General features: G+C 40.9%; 1 protein-coding gene across 1 annotated transcript in view; it reads left to right on the top strand.

The window, feature by feature from the left end:
• LOC136886267 (phenoloxidase 2) overlaps window positions 1-21,666 on the top strand; it is a 124,729-nt gene that overhangs the window by 99,621 nt on the left and 3,442 nt on the right. Inside the window, exon 12 of the mRNA XM_067159002.2 lies at window positions 7,526-7,746. Within this exon, the coding sequence (XP_067015103.2) occupies window positions 7,526-7,746 (221 nt within the window). The remainder of the gene's footprint in view (window positions 1-7,525; window positions 7,747-21,666) is intronic.

The following is a 21,666-nucleotide window of genomic DNA, read 5'->3' on the forward strand; positions in this document are numbered from 1 at the left end:
TGGTACCAAAGTAATTTCTGTGAAATCACAACTTTTATGGGTTTAAAACACTTCTAAAGGTATAGTAAATTTATCATAATGATTATAACCGTGTGCATTCTAAACATCAGTAATAGGAGTACCATGAATAAAAGCAAATATTGGAGCATTTTCTATGATGTTCACATACAAGTCCCCTTAACGCATCAAGTGTATGCGGTCTGGCACAGTGGTTAAGTGGTTCAAGTCCCGTTCGCCAGCACCTTAATAAAGGTGGTGATATACAATTTCTAATCACTAGATTGCATGTTAAAAGCCTGGATTCAGTTCCAAACTTTCCCTCACCGTTCATATGGAGGAGTGACATTGTTGATGGTGGTTCATCCGTTGGATGGAAACGTTAAGCCCTGAGGAGACCCCTTTGTGTTATCTGACAGGAGTAGGCTTTGTGCTGACACCAAGTTTCACCCTCTCCCTACCTCATATTATTATCATGATGTCACACCTAGACGCGCAGGTCGCCCATGTCCTTGGACACTTCTGGCATTAAAAGCCATACACTAAATCAAGAAATAATCAAAGCAACAAAAGAATTCTGTGACACCACATTGCATCATGCTATACTTTATGTCACACAAGAAGTGGTGCGACACCATAAGGTATTGCCCAGGACATCGTATAAATATATCCCAAGATTACATAAACAGCCTACATTGTGCACAATCGCTTTGGTACCAGCAGAATACATTCCTGCTTAGCATCAGTGGAATAGTGTTAAGCAAAAAGTTGTACTGCATTGTGATTTCTTTTTTTAATAACTGTTGGTTTGTTCAGTCTATCAAAATTAATTTACGAATAAATAATATTAAAAAATCACATGAAAAAGTAATAACTTACTTAATTCTTCTTCTTCTGCTTCTTGTTATACTGTCTTCTATCGAAGGTTGGCAATCATCATAGATATTCTACTCGTAAGTTATGAATTTCATTATGGTCCATATTGACAATCGATCACTATCAAAGGCTAGAAAAAGGTTGATCAATATAGGACACTATATTAAACTAATGGTATTGAATAGTTGGACCTTTCTCTACCCTTTGATAATGGACATTCTAGTCCTATAGTCAGACTTACGGAAATTGCAAACTATCCACTTCATATCCGTATCGATAAGTCAATCTGATAATTACAATAATGTTTTTCCACCTAATCGATACTTTTTATTCTTTGCCTTTGGCAAATCTATAAGAAAATTAACAAATATAGTACATGTTTCAACTGCTTTGCAGTTATTATCAGCTGTGTTCTTTAGTTAATCTTAAAAAATGTCCCATGGGAAACTAAAAACTTATAAAACTAATTGAGGGAGGAAGGTACTGTTGGGGGGAGGGGGTTGTATGTGGATTGTGTGGAGGTGAAGGTGGTTGGTTAGTGATACTTAGCATCTAACACAGGGCCTCTCAAACGCCCAAAATCTCACACATGCAAACAGCGGTGCAGAGTTCCTGTGCACAGTGCATCAGTCCCGCTCGGCTCGGACCAACGCTTTGTCTCTGGGCTACTCGGCTAAGCTCGGCTCAACTCAGCTCAACTCAGCTCGGATTTGGAGCACTACAGAGCAAGTGAGGAAGAGGTAGACAGGGGGAGCAAGCGAGACAGGCGTAAGGAAAGAGAGAGACAGTGCTATTGCTCCAAATCGAGGAGTGGGAGTCTGCACTCTGGTCGACCAAGCGAAGTCGTTTTTTGCACCATGCACAGTGCATGCACCCTGAGAGGCCCTGATCTAACATATTAAAAATACTTATTGATAGTTAAAATAGCTTAAAATGTCTTATAAAGTATGTGAATATGCTTAAAAATACTGGTCCACTCAGTGAAAAGTGGATGATGATGACGACTGCAAAGCAGTTGTAAAATCTACTGTATTTGTTAATTTTCTTATAGATTTGCCAAAGGCAAAGAATAAAAAGTTTCCATTAGGTGGAAAAATATTATTGTAATTATCAGATTGCCTTGCGAAAAAACGACATCGAGCTCATCTCGAACCAGACCCTCAGGTTCTTCAGCCAAGATATTATTTTGCTGGTAGGTATCCATTGTCCTGAGATCTTCCCCTACACCACCAACTGTGGGATCCTCTACTTTTCATTCCACATCATGTGTCCGAAATATTCAAGTTTCTGCTTCTTGATGGAAAAGAGTGCTTCCATCTTCTTGTTTATAGTACGTGAACCTTTTCTTGAGCTCTAGTTCCCATTCAACACTATGGAGCTGAGGGCTCAAGAAAAGGTTCACGTACTATAGTCTTTCCATTACCTCTGTGTTCCTCACTCTTTCAGTTCACAATATACGTAACATAGACCCACATTTTGAAGTCTGCCAGCTTCTTGCTCAGGGCCTGGGTTAGAGTCCACCCTTCCATTCCATACAATAGTGGTATTTGAAGGTGCTCAAATACGTCGGCCTCATGTTGGTAGATTTACTGGCATGTAAAAGAACTCCTGTGGGACTCAATTCCAGCATCTTGGCATCTCTGAAATCCGTAAAAGTAGTTCGTGGGACGTAAAGCCAATAACATCATCATCATCATCATCCTAAACCATCTCCAGTTTCCCGGGTGTGGTATATGAGCCTCCTCCATCTCATCCTGTCCTTGTACCATTCTTATTGTCCCAATCATGACCTCTCAGCAGTACATCGCTCTAAATCTATCCATTTCCTTCGTGGCCTTCCCACGGGTCGTCTTCCTTCTACCTTTCTGTCAAATTCCTTCCTTGCAGTTCTGTTTACTGGCATCTTCTTCATGTGACCAAACCACTTCAGTCTTGATATCTGAATCTTATTGAGGAGAGAATCATCTATTCCTACTACTTCTCTAATTTTCTCATTCCTAATCTTGTCTTTCCTGGTTTTCTGGATCATTAGTGCGTAGGAATTTCATTTCAGCTGCCTGAAGTTTGGAATTATCTCTATTGGTCAGTGTTGTGGTTTCGAGACTGTATGTAAGAATTGGTGTATAACAGGACTTGTACAATGTCATTTTTGTTTTCATAGGTATTTGCTCATCCCACAGCAGGTGTCTTACCTGGTGGTAAAATTGTGTTGCCTTATTGATTCGATTGTTCACCTCATGTTTTGCTAGGTTGTCATTTGATATAACGCTACCCAAGTATTTGAAAACTGGAACGCTGTCCAGTTGAGCTTCATTTAACATGACTATTGGTTCTGCTCCTTCCCCATACACTTTCATCACCACCGTCTTGGTCTTGCTGATGTTTAAACCATATTTCTTAAACTCCTCATTCCAGCTTTGTATTCTCTCTCTCTCAGTTACTCTTCTGAGTCACTCCAGATCGCAACATCATCTGCAAATATGAAGGCTTTGATATCTCCATGTTCTTTCCTTTTAATAGATTTCATTACTACATCCATTACAACAATATAGAAGTGGTGACAATGAGCTGCCCTGCTGCACTCCTCTCTTTGTTTCAAACCAGTCCGACAAACCACATCCTACTTGAATATAGCTTCTGTTCCCACTATACAACATTTTCACTTAAAAGCCAATAACATTATTACATATTATTATCATAAATAGTGTGGGAAATATGTAGCCGCTGACCACTCACAGCCTTAGATCTAGATTGAGACTGGGGTTGCTGAGGAGCTTCTTCATTTTAATGAAGGTGTTTGGAATTTTGCACATGCTCAATTGTTGCCTTGATCTCTTGGCTTGCCGGGCTGAGTGGCTCAGATGGTTGAAGCGCTGGCCTTCTGACCCCAACTTGGCAGGTTCAATCCTGGCTCAGTCCGGTGGTATTTGAAGATGCCTAGATACGTCAGCCTCGTGTTGGTAAATTTACTGGCATGTAAAAGAACTCCTGCGGGACTAAATTCCGGCACCTCGGTGTCTCCGAAAACCGTCAAAGAAGTTAGTGGGTCTTAAAACTATTATTATTATTATTATTATTATTATTATTATTATTATTATTATTATTATTATTATTATTATTATTATTATTAATTGTTGTTGTTGTTGTTATCATCATCATCATCATTATTATTATTATTATTATTATTATTATTATTATTATTATTATTATTATTATTATTATTATTATTATTATTATCTCTTGGCTGAGCTCCTATTGTTCATACAGATTGCAACCAAGGTACTTGTACTGTCGAACACGCATGACCTCCTCGGTGCCTAGCACGATTCTAGCCTGGATGGATGTGCGCTTGCTCACAATCATGAACTTGGTCTTTCACTATCTTGAGCTCCCAGTTGTTCTGAGCATTGTTGGCTCTCTTCAACACCGCTTGAAGATCTTTTGCGCTGTCTGCAAGCAGCACAGTATCATCTGTGTAGCGAATGTTGTTGATGCGCTCTCCATTGATACAGATTCCTTCTGTAGTGGCTGTCTCCAGTGCTTCGTCCAGTATTGCCTGTGAGTAGATGTTAACACATTCACTCCCAGCTCCCTTCATGGGTATTTAATTATGCAGTCCAGGTAACATGTAACACATGGTTTTAACTTAGTATCACTCCTTTACTATAAACCCTAAAAATCTGAAAACCAGGCGAGTTTTCCGGGCGGTTAGGGGCGCACAGATGTGAGCTTGCATCCAGAAGATAGTGGGTTTGAATCCCACTGTCGGCAGCCCTGAAGATGGTTTTCCATGGTTTCCCATTTTCACACCTGGCAAATACTGGGGTTATACCTTAATGAAAGCCACAGCTGCTTCCTTCCGACTCCTAGCCCTTTCCTATCCCATCATCACCATAAGACCTATCTGTGTCGGTGTGACGTAAAGCCACTAGCAAAAAAAAAAAAAAATCTGAAAATTTGTACATACCTTCACAAGATGATCTTGTACGATTTTTTACTTGCCATGATTGTTTGTTACATAACTCAGCGCCACTTGAATTCCAACAGCACACTTCATAGACCTTGGGACTGGCAGGTGTTTATTTATGAAGGGAGTCCAATACATAATGCAACACTTTTTTTTCTAATAGCAGGTTGGTTTTATTGAGGATTCAATTACACCATGTTATTCCCCAAACATTTTGCTACACTACCCTATTTTTCAACATAATCTCCATTCAATGCTACGGTCTTACGCCACTGTAAAATGAGGGCCTGTATGCCTGCACGATGTCGGAGTCAGCATCGTGATGCATCGATAACTTCCCCATCATCCACGTAGTGCTTCCCATGGAGTGCATTCTTCATTGGACCAAACAGATGGAAGTCAGAAGGCGCAAGATCCGGGCTGTAGGGTGGATAGGAAGAACAGTCCACTGAAATTTTGTGAGCTCCTGTTAGGTGCGCAGACTTGTGTGAGGTCTTGTGTTGTCATGGAGAACGTTTACCGTGCTTTTGCCCACTGCCAAGTCTCCATAGACATTCTGCAAGCGCCTATGAAAATCTGTGATGCCCTGGCCCTGGTTTTCCACCAAAAGAAACTCAATAACTGCTCTCTGTCTGGTACCCACCTCTGTTACAGACGCCATTTGAAGGTTAGTTATAATGCTGCCACCTATTGGAAATTAATTAAATTCTATGAGACGAAGTGGGAATATTTGAATATATCCCAAACAGAATACCTTTTTTTTTTTTTTTTTAAACCAAAATTGGCCGAGAAATAAAATGTGTTGCATTATATCTTGAATGCCCCTTGTAGATCACACATCCCATAATGTGAGAAATAATCTGAAGCTGTAGTAAAATGTTCATCTGCCTGCTATCTACCAGCATACTGAAATACTGTGTCATCTAACATACATTTGAACCTAAAGAGTTGGTGCGAATTCAAATCTGACTTAAGTCGGATAAGGTATTTTACACACATAAAACTTATCCGACCATGTTTGGATATGGGAGCGAATGTGTTAAAAAGCAGGGGAAATAAGACACAACCTAGACAGATTCTTCACTGGGTTTCAATCTCTTCAGACAGGCTGTCTTCCACACAGACAGTGGCTTTCTGGTTCCAGTACAGATTAATGAATTAATTAATTAACTTAACCCGATGAGTGCTATGCCCGCCTACAGACGGGCTGATGCGGCCGGTCCAGCACTGCAACGCCCATCTATAGAACTTCAATTTCTTTTTAGTTTCCCGGTTCACTCTCAAGTGCCGAATCAATCTCTGGCATGTTCTGCCATCTGGTGGGCATTATGTAGAATTAATTGATTACAAATTACAGCTTTGGGAAGTAACTTACAGAGCTTTTTGTAGACGTCTGTAGAGTTCATCTGTGATGTAAACAAAGATGGCGGAACAACAATCTGGTTGCTCTTGCAGCGATGTTATTCCAGATCAAAGAATATTTCAGTTATTAACCACAGCGGAAAGTGATGATGGAGATGGTGATTTTAATGAATTGTTAAGCGATTTTGAAAGTGAGAGTGATACAGAGAATGCCGAAAATATTGTGAGAAAGAAACAGAGCCTCCTCCTAAACAAAAGAAGAAAATCACGGTGATTTCAAAAGCTATTTCATCACTATTTTCATGGCGGCCGGATGAATTTTCTCCACTAGACTTTCAAGTAACTGTGACAGACTCTGAGGGCCAAGTAGTGTTTGATGACAACCCCAAAATCATTGATTTTTTTAAAACCTTTTGTGCCAGTGGAGTTGGTGCAGATAGTTGAACAAACCAGTAGAAAACATTTAACTATCACTACATTCCAGGTTTACAAAGTATTTTAAAATACCAACTTACATACTTCTAAGAAGTTACATGTATTAGTTGCCTACAGATTTTTGAAAATAATTTAATTTGGGCTCTGTACTTTATATAAATATAACGAACGCAGGGGCACAAAAGCGTAATTTTGTTTCTCTCAAAATAATATTGAACATAAGTGTAGGATTTTGCATTTGCATTTAGATTTATAAAGAACCAACATTTATAAACATTTTAAGCTAATCACCCCACTGATAAGTTAAAAATTGAGGCTTCTACAATTTGTTTACATACGAATGAAAAAACTCAGCACTGAGGTACCTAACAGTCAACTGGTAACTCAGCAGTTAAAAGGTTAATTAATTAACTTCTAAATTTTATTTATTTATTTTTTGATGGACTAATGAACCTAACCATTATAAATGAAAATGAAATGGCGTATGGCTTTTAGTGCCGGGAGATCCCAGTACGGGTTCGGCTCGTCAGGTGCAGGTCTTTTGATTTGACTCCCGTAGGCGACCTGCGCGTCTTGATGAGGATGAAATGATGATGAAGACAACACATACACCCAGCCCCCGTGCCAGGGAAATTAACCAATGATGGTTACAATTCCCGACCCTGCCAGGAATCAAACCCGGGACCCCTGTGACCAAAGGCCAGCACACTAACCATTTAGCCATGGAGCCAGATAGTTATAAATTGACCGAGTCAAAACTGAAAAGAGATAAATTCAAATATGACAAATCATTATGATTGTTCAATAGTTCTTCACTGTTATCTTTAAAGTGTACTCTGAATGTCGATGTACCATTAATATGAATTTATGAATTTTTTTCCCGTGCAGTGCGTAGTGGGAGAAATATTATCGAGCGGAGGTCATCAGAATCTTCAGTTTCCGTTCCTTACGAGCAAACCTTCAGTGAGATGAATGCAGACCAGCCAAGTGTAAGTCAGTTCACGTTCTGCGGCTGTGGATGGCCTCAACATATGCTTATCCCCAAAGGTTTACCAGAAGGACTGCTTGCTGATCTGTTCATCATGATATCCAACTACATAGATGACCGAGTAAGTTCCCCTTTTTTAAATCAATTTCTTTTTAACAGACAAATGTACACCTTATTAGTTTTAAGACATTTGTTTATTTAATCAGTCATTTATTTTTCAAGTGCAGTGGATCACTGATAGAGTATTGGCCTCCAAAACCCAAGATTGTGAGTTCAAACCTGACAGAGGTAGTTGGATTTTTGAACGGTGAAAAAACAAATTCCGTTCAACAATCCATGTCGTATGATGTTAGTATGTAGAATAATTCTGGTGACACGTTGGGGGTTTACCCAACAAAATTAAAATTAATCAAATCTCGGTCATACATCACTCAACAGAGGCCCAGTTTACTGTGCCAATTGGTAGCCGCTGAGGCAATATTATTCATTCATTCACTGGGCGAGTTGGCCGTGCAGTTAGGAGCACGCAGCTGTGAGCTCGCATCCGGAAGATAGTGGGTTCGAATCCCACTGTCGGCAGCCCTGAAGATGGGTTTCTGTGGTTTCCCATTTTCACACCAGGCAAATGCTGGGGCTGTACCTTAATTAAGGCCATGGCCGCTTCCTTCCAATTCCTAGGCCTTTCCCGTCCCATCGTCGCCATAAGACCTATCTGTGTCAGTGCGATATAAAGCAAAATAGCATTCATTCATTCATTGACACAGCCATCTATTGGCCACATATACACAATCTACCTGCTCTTCTGTCAAGCAGACTAATGCCCTTCTCTTTGCACTCTTGATGATGATGATGATGCTTGTTGTCTAAAGGGGTCCAAAATTCAGGTCAACGACCCCTCAAAAGTACTTATTGCTAGTAAAGTAGAACCATGGTATTTCTCATGTAGCGGTACTAAACAAAAGTAGCGAAGACTCACGGTGTTCCTCACATTATGGTACTAATCACAGGTAATGTACGTTGCACAGGTAACGCAGACCTATGGTGATCCTCACATAGTTGTACTAATCTCAGGGACTTGTACTATCCCACGGTGTTCCTCACATAGTGGTACTAATCACAGGGACTCATACTGTTCCGTGGTGTTCCTCACATAGTGGTACTAATCACAGGGACTCATACTGTTCCGTGGTGTTCCTCACATAGTGGTACTAATCACAGGGACTTATACTATCCCGTGGTGTTCCTCACATAGTGGTACTAATCACAGGGACTCATACTGTTCCATGGTGTTCCTCACATAGTGGTACTAATCACAGGGACTCATACTGTTCCGTGGTGTTCCTCACATAGTGGTACTAATCACAGGGACTTATACTATCCCGTGGTGTTCCTCACATAGTGGTACTAATCACAGGGACTCATACTGTTCCGTGGTGTTCCTCACATAGTGGTACTAATCACAGGGACTTATACTATCCCGTGGTGTTCCTCACATAGTGGTACTAATCACAGGGACTCATACTGTTCCGTGGTGTTCCTCACATAGTGGTACTAATCACAGGGACTTATACTATCCCGTGGTGTTCCTCACATAGTGGTACTAATCACAGGGACTCATACTGTTCCGTGGTGTTCCTCACATAGTGGTACTAATCACAGGGACTTATACTATCCCGTGGTGTTCCTCACATAGTGGTACTAATCACAGGGACTCATACTGTTCCGTGGTGTTCCTCACATAGTGGTACTAATCACAGGGACTTATACTGTTCCGTGGTGTTCCTCACATAGTGGTACTAATCACAGGGACTTATACTATCCCGTGGTGTTCCTCACATAGTGGTACTAATCACAGGGACTTATACTGTTCCGTGGTGTTCCTCACATAGTGGTACTAATCACAGGGACTTATACTATCCCGTGGTGTTCCTCACATAGTGGTACTAATCACAGGGACTTATACTATCCCGTGGTGTTCCTCACATAGTGGTACTAATCACAGGGACTCATACTGTTCCGTGGTGTTCCTCACATAGTGGTACTAATCACAGGGACTTATACTATCCCGTGGTGTTCCTCACATAGTGGTACTAATCACAGGGACTTATACTATCCCGTGGTGTTCCTCACATAGTGGTACTAATCACAGGGACTCATACTGTTCCGTGGTGATCCTCACATAGTGGTACTAATCACAGGGACTTATACTATCCCGTGGTGTTCCTCACATAGTGGTACTAATCACAGGGACTCATACTGTTCCGTGGTGTTCCTCACATAGTGGTACTAATCACAGGGACTTATACTATCCCGTGGTGTTCCTCACATAGTGGTACTAATCACAGGGACTCATACTGTACCGTGGTGTTCCTCACATAGTGGTACTAATCACAGGGACTTATACTATCCCGTGGTGTTCCTCACATAGTGGTACTAATCACAGGGACTTATACTATCCCGTGGTGTTCCTCACATAGTGGTACTAATCACAGGGACTCATACTGTTCCGTGGTGATCCTCACATAGTGGGTACTAATCACAGAGACTTATACTATCCCACGGTGTTCCTCACATAGTGGTACTAATTACAGGGACTCATACTGTTCCGTGGTGATCCTCACATAGTGGTACTAATCACAGAGACTTATACTATCCCACGGTGTTCCTCACATAGTGGTACTAATCACAGGGACTCATACTGTTCCGTGGTGTTCCTCACATAGTGGTACTAATCACAGGGACTCATACTGTTCCGTGGTGTTCCTCACATAGTGGTACTAATCACAGGGACTTATACTATCCCGTGGTGTTCCTCACATAGTGGTACTAATCACAGAGACTTATACTATCCCACGGTGTTCCTCACATAGTGGTACTAATTACAGGGACTCATACTGTTCCGTGGTGATCCTCACATAGTGGTACTAATCACAGAGACTTATACTATCCCACGGTGTTCCTCACATAGTGGTACTAATCACAGGGACTCATACTGTTCCGTGGTGTTCCTCACATAGTGGTACTAATCACAGGGACTGATACTATCCCGTGGTGTTCCTCACATAGTGGTACTAATCACAGGGACTCATACTGTTCCGTGGTGATCCTCACATAGTGGTACTAATCACAGAGACTTATACTATCCCACGGTGTTCCTCACATAGTGGTACTAATCACAGGGACTCATACTGTTCCGTGGTGTTCCTCACATAGTGGTACTAATCACAGAGACTTATACTATCCCACGGTGTTCCTCACATAGTGGTACTAATCACAGGGACTCATACTGTTCCGTGGTGTTCCTCACATAGTGGTACTAATCACAGGGACTTATACTATCCCGTGGTGTTCCTCACATAGTGGTACTAATCACAGGGACTCATACTGTTCCGTGGTGTTCCTCACATAGTGGTACTAATCACAGGGACTTATACTATCCCGTGGTGTTCCTCACATAGTGGTACTAATCACAGGGACTTATACTATCCCGTGGTGTTCCTCACATAGTGGTACTAATCACAGGGACTCATACTGTTCCGTGGTGTTCCTCACATAGTGGTACTAATCACAGGGACTTATACTATCCCGTGGTGTTCCTCACATAGTGGTACTAATCACAGGGACTCATACTGTTCCGTGGTGTTCCTCACATAGTGGTACTAATCACAGGGACTTATACTATCCCGTGGTGTTCCTCACATAGTGGTACTAATCACAGGGACTTATACTATCCCGTGGTGTTCCTCACATAGTGGTACTAATCACAGGGACTTATACTATCCCGTGGTGTTCCTCACATAGTGGTACTAATCACAGGGACTTATACTATCCCGTGGTGTTCCTCACATAGTGGTACTAATCACAGGGACTCATACTGTTCCGTGGTGTTCCTCACATAGTGGTACTAATCACAGGGACTTATACTATCCCGTGGTGTTCCTCACATAGTGGTACTAATCACAGAGACTTATACTATCCCACGGTGTTCCTCACATAGTGGTACTAATCACAGGGACTTATACTATCCCGTGGTGTTCCTCACATAGTGGTACTAATCACAGGGACTCATACTGTTCCGTGGTGTTCCTCACATAGTGGTACTAATCAGAGGGACTTATACTATCCCGTGGTGTTCCTCACATAGTGGTACTAATCACAGGGACTTATACTATCCCGTGGTGTTCCTCACATAGTGGTACTAATCACAGGGACTTATACTATCCCGTGGTGTTCCTCACATAGTGGTACTAATCACAGGGACTTATACTATCCCGTGGTGTTCCTCACATAGTGGTACTAATCACAGGGACTTATACTATCCCGTGGTGTTCCTCACATAGTGGTACTAATCACAGGGACTCATACTGTTCCGTGGTGTTCCTCACATAGTGGTACTAATCACAGGGACTTATACTATCCCGTGGTGTTCCTCACATAGTGGTACTAATCACAGGGACTTATACTATCCCGTGGTGTTCCTCACATAGTGGTACTAATCACAGAGACTTATACTATCCCACGGTGTTCCTCACATAGTGGTACTAATCACAGGGACTCATACTGTTCCGTGGTGTTCCTCACATAGTGGTACTAATCACAGGGACTCATACTGTTCCGTGGTGATCCTCACATAGTGGTACTAATCACAGGGACTCATACTGTTCCGTGGTGATCCTCACATAGTGGTACTAATCACAGGGACTTATACTGTTCCGTGGTGATCCTCACATAGTGGTACTAATCACAGGGACTCATACTGTTCCGTGGTGATCCTCACATAGTGGTACTAATCACAGGGACTTATACTGTTCCGTGGTGATCCTCACATAGTGGTACTAATCACAGGGACTTATACTGTTCCGTGGTGATCCTCACATAGTGGTACTAATCACAGGGACTCATACTGTTCCGTGGTGATCCTCACATAGTGGTACTAATCACAGGGACTCGTACTGTTCCGTGGTGATCCTCACATAGTGGTACTAATCACAGGGACTTATACTGTTCCGTGGTGATCCTCACATAGTGGTACTAATCACAGGGACTTATACTGTTCTGTGGTGATCCTCACATAGTGGTACTAATCACAGGGACTCATACTGTTCCGTGGTGATCCTCACATAGTGGTACTAATCACAGGGACTTATACTGTTCCGTGGTGATCCTCACATAGTGGTACTAATTACAGGGACTTATACTGTTCCGTGGTGATCCTCACATAGTGGTACTAATCACAGTTACTGTTAACCCACAGTGAACTGCTCTCTGCTGCTACTAATCACAAATTTATTGTGTATCCAACATAATGGTACTACTCACAAGTAAAGGCAACCCATGGTGTTCCCCGTGTGATGGTATTAATCACAAGTAGTTTCATGGTTCTAATTCAGTCATTCCTTGGGGGATACCGTGGGTGTATTCTTTGTCTGCATCTTCCATGCACAAGGGGCTTTGCATTCTTGCCAAAAATCTGTACGTCTTTGGCTTCTCCTTCCTTGCTCTTCTATAGCTTGACCAGTAGCTTTTCGGGGGCACCCGTCACTTGGCAACTGTCTTCCTAAATGATGTTCAATCATGTACGGTATCTCTTCATTCTGGATACCTAATTCTGCTAGGTCCTTGTGCAGCTGCGTAAGCCACCCAAACTCTTTTTTCTACTTTTCTTGTATTATTATTATTATTATTATTATTATTATTATTCACTAGGGACAATAAAGGACCACGTTAAGTCTTGTTGCATTTGACACTGAACTTGGCCTTCTTTAGAGCCCAAATTTCCCTCATTCTTTGTGAGTGGGCCTGCTTACGCTCCTCTGTCCAAGGGGCACCGTGTCTTCTCTTCGGTTGCTCGTCTCGGTTTAGCCTGTTCGTCAATATTTTCTTGCGGAAGAGATCTCTGTTAAGGGCATCTTCAGCTGAGATATGTAGCATTTGCAGGTCTTCTTTGGTATTTCTAAACCAGGGAATTGTGGTTTTGGGGTTTGAATCAAAAAAGTGAAAGATTTCTTTAGTTAACTTTCTTCCGTCCATTCTTTTCAGATGACCGTAAAATCGTGCCTGTCTTTTTCTGATTGGTGTTGGTAATTTTCTCTATTTTGCTGTAGACTTCCTTGTTGGATCTCTTTTGATGGATTCCATTTCTGTTCTTTGATCCCAAGATTCCTCTCACAATTTTGCGTCCTCTTTTCTCCAGTTCTTCAAGGAGTCCTTTGTTGGCATTTAGAGACAGGGTTTCGGCTGCATATAGAACTACTGGCTTCAGAACTGTTTCATAGTGACGTATCTTGGTGTTTTGGGAAAGGTATTTTTTGTTGTAGATTGTGCGGGATGTTTGGTAGGCTATTTCCAGTTTGCGTACTCGCTCCTAAAGTGCTTCTTTGTCGAGTCCATTTTTCATGATGATCTCACCCAGGTATTTGAATTTGTCTACTCGGGTGATGTCCCCGTATTTTGTATGGAGTTTTGGTGGAGCCTCTTTGATGTTAGTTATTACTTCTGTTTTCTCAAATGATATCTGCAAACCAGTTTGTTTGGCAATTTCCTTTAAAATTTCAACTTGAGCTCTAGCGGTTTCTATGTCGTTTGAGAGAACAGCAATATCATCGGCAAATGCTAAGCAGTCTGTTGCGATCCCCTTGGATTTGGTTCCTATTCTCAATGGACTGTAGTTGGTTTCCTGTAATCTCACCCTCCAGGTTCTGATGATCTTTTCAAGAACAGTTGAAGAGTATCGGGGATAGCCCATCACCTTGTCGGACTCCTGTTTTGATGTCAAAGGAATGCGAGAAACATCCGTGGAACTTCACCTTGGAATTTGTATCAGTCAGGGTGGCTCTAATTAATGCCAGCAGTTTCAAATCAACTCCAAATTCATTTAAGATGTTTAGCAGGACTTCCTGGTCAATGGAGTCGTACGCTTTCTTAAAGTCCACAAAGACAGACACATACTGCTTGGACCTTAGTGTACAATATCTGATGATCGTTTTGAGATTTTGGATCTGTTCAGCTATTGAGTGACCTTTTCTGAACCCTCCTTGGTATTCACCTATTTGATGTTCGACTTGTGCTTCCAAATGCTCCAGGATGGCAAGTGATAGAATTTTGTAAGTCACAGGTAGCAAAGATATTCCTCTGTAGTTGTTGAAGTTCTTTATGCTGCCCTTTTGTGTAATGGATGGATCAAAGCTATTTTCCAATCTTCGGGTAGGGTCTCCTTGTTCCAAATTTCTTCTATTTGCTTTTGTAAGATATCAAGTGATTCCTCTGGGGCATATTTCCATAGTTCTGCTACTACTGAGTCTTCCCCCGGCGCTTTGTTATTTTTTGAGACGGGCAATGTGGCGCTTGATTTCATCTCTGTTGGGTGGTCTGGAATCTGGGTACCTGAGTAAGGGTTCCTTGGTCTCAATGGCGCTTTGCGGTTTAGAGCAATGAAGTAAATTCTTGAAGTAATCTGCCAGAATGCTGCAATTTTCTTCATTTGACGTTGCCAGTGTGCCGTCCTTTTGCTCAAAGCATAGAGATGGTGGTTTATAGCCAGTGAGTTTGGGTTTGAAGGCTCTGTAGTACTCTCTGCTTTCATTCTTCCTAAAGTTTTGTTCTATCTTTTCAATGAGAGATTTTTCGTATTTACGTTTCTCAGTTCTGAACACCCTAGCTGCTTGGGCACGTTGGATTTTGTAGGTTTCCCAATCATTTTCTGATTTCGTAGAGTAGTACTGTTTCCAGGCATTGAGTATTTCTTGGAGGACTGATTCGCAGGTACCATTCCACCAGGCATGCTTTTTGCTTCTCTTGATTTCTGCAACGTCTTTGGCGGCCTCAACAAGGAGACTTTTGGCATTGTTAAAGTCACAGTCATTTGGTCTAGCCTTCTCCTGGAATGCCTCGACCCTTTGCCGAAGTTTATCATTGTCGAAGCGTGTGATCTGTTTGGTTGTCTTCCGTGTGTTTGCGGGAATTGGTTTGAATTTGATAAGAGACATATAATGATCTGAGGCCACATTGATGCCTTTCTTTACCTTGACATTCATAATCTCAGGGCTGTTTCTCCTGGAGATTGCAACATGATCAATTTGGAACTCTCCGAGAGCTTGAACGGGAGAACGCCAAATCATTTGCTTTCTGGGTAGATGGCGAAAGTGGGTCGACATGACCTGCAGGTTGTGATTTTCGCAAATGGACACCAGTCTTTTGCCGTTGGGATTGGTTCTTTTTATTATTATTATTATTATTATTATTATTATTATTATTATTATTATTATTATTATTATTATTATTGCTGGGCTGAGTAGCTCAGGCAGTAGAGCACTGGCCTTCAGAGCCCAACTTGGCTGGTTCAATTCTGCCACAGGCCGCTGGTATTTGAAGGTGTTCAGATACATCAGCCTCATGCTGATAGGTTTATTGGCACATAAAATAACTCCTGCAGGACAAAATTCAGGCACCTCGGTGTCTCCAAAAACCATACAAATGTAGTTAGTGAGACATAAAACTATTATTATTAATATTATTATTATTATTATTATTATTATTATTATTATTATTATTATTATTATTATTATTATTATTATTATTATTACAACAACAACAATAATATCTACCCCTTAGTCCTGATTTTGGGTTGGGGATGAGGTGAGATGAAATTATATGCCATCTTTTTACACCCAGATGCCATACCTGATGCCAACCTCAGCTGCAAGATAATGAAGATGAAATTAATTGTGGTGAATGAAATTGAATAAGGAGGTGGACGGAATCGGCTGTAGCCTATGAACAGAAACTGTCCCAGCATTTGCCTGGAAGAGAAAATGGGAAACCACAGAAAACCATTCTCGGGACAGCCGAAGGTGGGATTCGAAACCACTCGTCTCCCGAATATGAAGCTTGGCCCCGTAGCTGTAGTACGTTAACATGCTTGGCAACTCTGCTCAGTTGTTGTTGTTGTTTTTATTATTGACAGGACTTTAAGGAAATATCATCATTATAATCCAGCTCATTCACTTAGTGATCGGTGTATTGGCCTTTGTTTTAGTGAATCCTCATATGGTAAATTTCCCTGGCTCAAGGAGTGGGTGTTCATGTTTCCAATTTGTAGGCATGACAGTGAGCATGGAAGGAGTATTCCTGTATGTGATATATATATATATTGTACCAGGAAAGAAAAATGTCTTTAGCTGCAGACACTAGATTGAAGAGCATGGTATATATCTAAGGGGTGGTATTGTAAGCATTTGGAGTTGGTACAGAGGGGGGTATTAGTTCATTGAATTTATATTCTTTTGAAAATCTTGTTTTATTGTTCATTGGAAACAAATTCATATCACCTTTTACACAAGATGAGTTGATGCGTTGTAGCAGGCTGGAATCTCTGGACTCCGGGATGGTTACTGGACACGGTCTGGACAGGGACCATACCCATCCTCAATGTGAAGTTCTCGACGTTCTAGAATTTCTTGAATTTCGGGATGATCCGGAAGTTCTTGAATTTCTAGGTGCACATGTTGCAGGGTTCGATCTCACGCAAGAATACTGAAAGGTGAGGCGTGACGAGCACACAAATCCCCCCTATGGCATTCAGCTCACTTGTATCACTGTTGAATAAATTAATTTTTGCTTTAAATACTGCATTGATTCATTATTTATAAGTGGGATGCGTCAAATGTTAATGAAATTGAAATCTTTGACTCAAACACCTCCTGGCTGAATCACAAAGTTTCATGAAATTAACACTTGAAAGAAAACAATTGAACTGAGTAACTGATCACACGTTGCATGTCAGCTAAATTGATATTTGGGAAAATTATGTACAAATTTACAATGTCAAGTTCGCGACGTAAGTTTGCTGATATTGGCAGGACAGTCTGATATATTCTGTTAGATCACTAACTTGTTTTATCACTGTTCCTAACTGACTGGCTTTGTCAGTTTTATGATTGGAACACAACGAATATAATATTTACACTTCGTGCAAGTTCAGGACATATTAGCATGTTTGCTATAAATTACACTCGGAAAATGTTCAACACTGTCTGTAAATAATTATTGAAATTACGTGCACTCAAAAACTGTTCAACATTGTCTATAAATAATTATTAAAGTTCAACTGCACTTGAAGAATGTTTAACACTGTTTGTGAATAATTAATACGAAGTAGAAATTATAAGTTTAAATACGGCACTGAATAATTCTATGTTCTCTCGGAACTTCACGAGAGGAAAATGCAAGTTCAAATATGGCATTAATGTTCCCACAGTTTGTTTCGAAAACACAAGTTCAATATGACACTTGGAAAAATTACAGCACTTGCAGAAATTGTCACACTTGAAAAAAAAAAAATTCTGTGTTCCTTTAGAACGCCACTGTTAGTAAAGAAAACACAAGTCCTAATATGGCACTTGAAGAGAAATACTATGTTTCACCTCCACTGGAACCGAGCACTAGAGAATCAGAGTATCATCCCACCGACATGCAGAGTCCCGACTGGACATAGGATCTGTCTGCCGCATTTGTAGAGCTCCACCCGTTACCTGTATTGCAGAGATGGTGGAGTATTACTGCCTTTGTAGCCTAGATCACCTTGCTTTTATACCTGGAGGTGACGAAACATCTCAAAACGTGGATATTATCCACTTCTATAACTCCTAAAGTACATGGTAGATTTGCTCAAGAACTTGATAGTTCGCAGCTGTTATTATGGCTCAACGTTGGCAGTGCAAAAATAATTGTGTCTTAAATCTAAATAGACTTTACAGATGGGTCGGAACATCACCATATATAGTCATGCCTCGCGGCGGGCCGGCCCGAGGTGGCCACGTCATTGCTGTGTACGTCAGTGGAGTTCGGCGGGCTTGCCTATCCTTCACCTCGCGCGAAGTTTAACTCTCATACTTTGAACTTGCTTTCATGTAGCGGTGTTTCCGGTACAATATAAATTTTCTTTTTTATTTTGTGAGAAAATTGATGGTCAGGTTTATGTTAGGTAGGTATGGTCATGCCATCCCCAGCGAGGAGCCTTTGAGTTATAGTTATTACTCTTTCATTTCACCCTCTTTGTGGTACACTGAATCAATAATTTCTCTGGGTGTTGTTCTTTTCTTAGTGCCCAGTATTTCTTCATTCTTTCTGATCTTCATTTCCTTTCATCTTCCGAGATAATAGGTTTGGTTTTTAGTGTAGATTTGTCTTGGAACCTTGTATGTCTTTGGTTATTACTTTAGCTGTGTGTAAGAAATAAATTGACAATACAATACTATATTGCACAACAAGACGCAGCAGATCGTTATGTTACTTAGGTTCCAGAATGGGTAAAAAAAAAAAAAGTAAAAAGTAAATAAATGCAATGTAAATATTAATCTTATACCAGTTGTATAGTATCATTTGAAGTAATTCCACACACTGTATATCAGTTGACTATATTTGTAAGTAGTACAGGAGATATTATAAGTAGAATTTTGTAAACAATATAAATTTATTAAGGATGAGCTGTGTGTTTAATAGAAAACATTGTTAGCGTAAATTGTATAATATTGTATTATAGGAAAATTTTCTTCTCTTGTTAATTTAATATTTAGTGCTTGACAATAATGTATTTTAGTGTACCATTTGCCACCGAGGTAGACACCTCATTTGCAAATAAAGAGATTTTGATTTGATTTGATTTGAATATGGAACAAAAATTAAATTTATAATTTAGCTGTTTGACAAATAGTGAATGTTCTGTAATTTTTAATTCTACTAAGCTAGGTCTTTTTCAGTCCCTTTAAACCAGTTGGGTTTGGTTTTGAAGTTACGGAAGAAGTGAGAGATTTGTTTGCTTAGTCTATTAGAGTTCATTCTGAGAAGATGACTGTAAAAATTTATCCTTTTCTGCAGAGTATCAGAGAGTTTTTCAATTTTCTTGTAGAGTGTTTCATGTGTATTATCTTATTATCTTGAAATTTTGGTCCTATGATCTTTCTTAAAATTTTCCTTTTTTTAAATTTCGAGTTTCTGCATCTGGTCTTTGAAATTCATATTTAGTATTTCTGCTATGTATAGTGCTTCTGGCTGAATCACTGTTTTATAATGTTTAATTTCAGACTCCCATGAAAGGGATTTAGCCGGCCCCACGGTGTAGGGAAAGTGCGCCTGCCTCTTGCCCGGAGACCCCGGGTTCGATTCCCGGCCAGGTCAGGGATTTATACCTGGATCTGAAGGCTGGTTTGAGGTCCACTCAGCCTACATGATTAGAATTGAGGAACTATCTGATGTTGAGATAGCAGCCCTGGCTTCGTCGTGCTGACCACACGACACCTCGTAATCTGCAGACCTTCGGGCTGAGCAGTGGTTGCTTGGTGGGCCAAGGCCCTTCAGGGCTGTAGAGCCATGGGTTTGGGCTAGTTATGAAAGGGATTTCTTGTTGTATGTATCTTTTGTTAGTTGGAAGGCCATTTTCAAGTTATAGTAGAACACTTGGTTTTCCCTGAATACCCTTGAAAGCCATTAATGGCTCATGCCTGGGCTTCTAGCAAAGCTGGCCCTTGAATGCTCATTTCTGCAGAAAGGCATCTGTTTACATATGCATTTTTTTAAATTATGATCCATAATAAACTTACGACATAATTCTGTAAAATGCTAGAAGCACTAAAGAGAACTATTACATGTGCATAATGCTTTGGATACTAGGATACATTGAAGTTGTCATGGAGGAGGAGGTTCGAGGGTGGGTAAGGCCATGCTTCAACGACTTTCTGCTCACTTCTCTGCCAGCTGGGGATGCAATGGCTGTGGCAAATGTAATTGGTGGAGACCAAAGGAGAATAAACTTACTGGTGCTGCTGTTTCAACTTTGTAGAAAAGAAACATAAGCAAAGACCGTACTAAAATATATCTTATTTGGTGCACAACATCTCTGCCAATTCCTACACTGGCTTATGATTTTGTGGTTATGGCTCATTTTTGCTAATCATCATATGACAATTCCTGCATAGACTGATAACCTAGTGGTTTTGTTCCATTTTACCAATCATCAAGACACACACTTGTTACTCACGATCAGAACATTTCACTCAGGCTATAACACTGCACACCAGCATGTCGAACTCCTGCTTCCTGATGTGACCTCCCACAACACAGTGTTGTTCCAGAGCATTCACAATAACAAGTCTCATTGAACTCCTTGCAGCCAACTGACAGACTCATTCTCGAGGAATGATGCGCCGTGGTTTTGCAACATCTCATACTGCTTACCTTCACTCGCTATTGACTCACTCAAGACCATGCACCAGTTACGCTCTTTATAAAGACCTGCAGGAGATTCCAATAGTTTCTAATTCCAGATCATTCTGGGCACCTGGTTCATTGTTAATCAGCTTTCAACTTCTTCAGATGCAGAGTGGCCACAGCTCTACTGAAGAGGGGCTGTTCCTCACCGTCGGCTGTACTGAGAATGGTTTTCTGTGGTTTTCCATTCTTCTGCACTAAAGTGAATGCTGGGACATTTCCTAGTATATGCCTCGGCTGCCAACCCTCTCACCTTCTCCGCACATCTCCTTCACCGTAACAAATCTCCTGACCTGAGAGATGGCGTCACTGTCTACGAGGCCCACCTCCTCCCTTCAGGGAAGCAATATAAACATTTAATAATAGTAATAGTCTAGGGGCTTCATTCTTACAAGTCTCAACAATTCAGTGGCACTATTGTTTTGCCCGCTGCTAACCCCGGCCACATTGTTGCAACTGTGCTGCAATTATTATCTCTTGCTGGCTGCCTGAAATCTGCCTTTATTCCCACAATTTTATATAATGAATTTACTGAGATGTAAAACTTATTCGCTCTTAAATCTCTGTTGGTTCTTTATTGAGCACAGTCATCATCATGTGTTATGCCTAGTGGCAGGTTATTGACACCATAACTGTCTCCACCTGCTCCTTTCCCAGGCAAACTGATTCATTGTCTTGTATCTTCCCCTTTTCACTTCATTCAGCATTGTAATTCTTCTCCTTTATTGGTTCTTTCTTTCCCTTCCACTGCACTTTCAATAACAGTAGTTACAAATCC

Source organism: Anabrus simplex, chromosome X (genome assembly GCF_040414725.1).
Source record: "Anabrus simplex isolate iqAnaSimp1 chromosome X, ASM4041472v1, whole genome shotgun sequence".
Taxonomy (NCBI): Eukaryota; Metazoa; Arthropoda; class Insecta; order Orthoptera; family Tettigoniidae; genus Anabrus; species Anabrus simplex.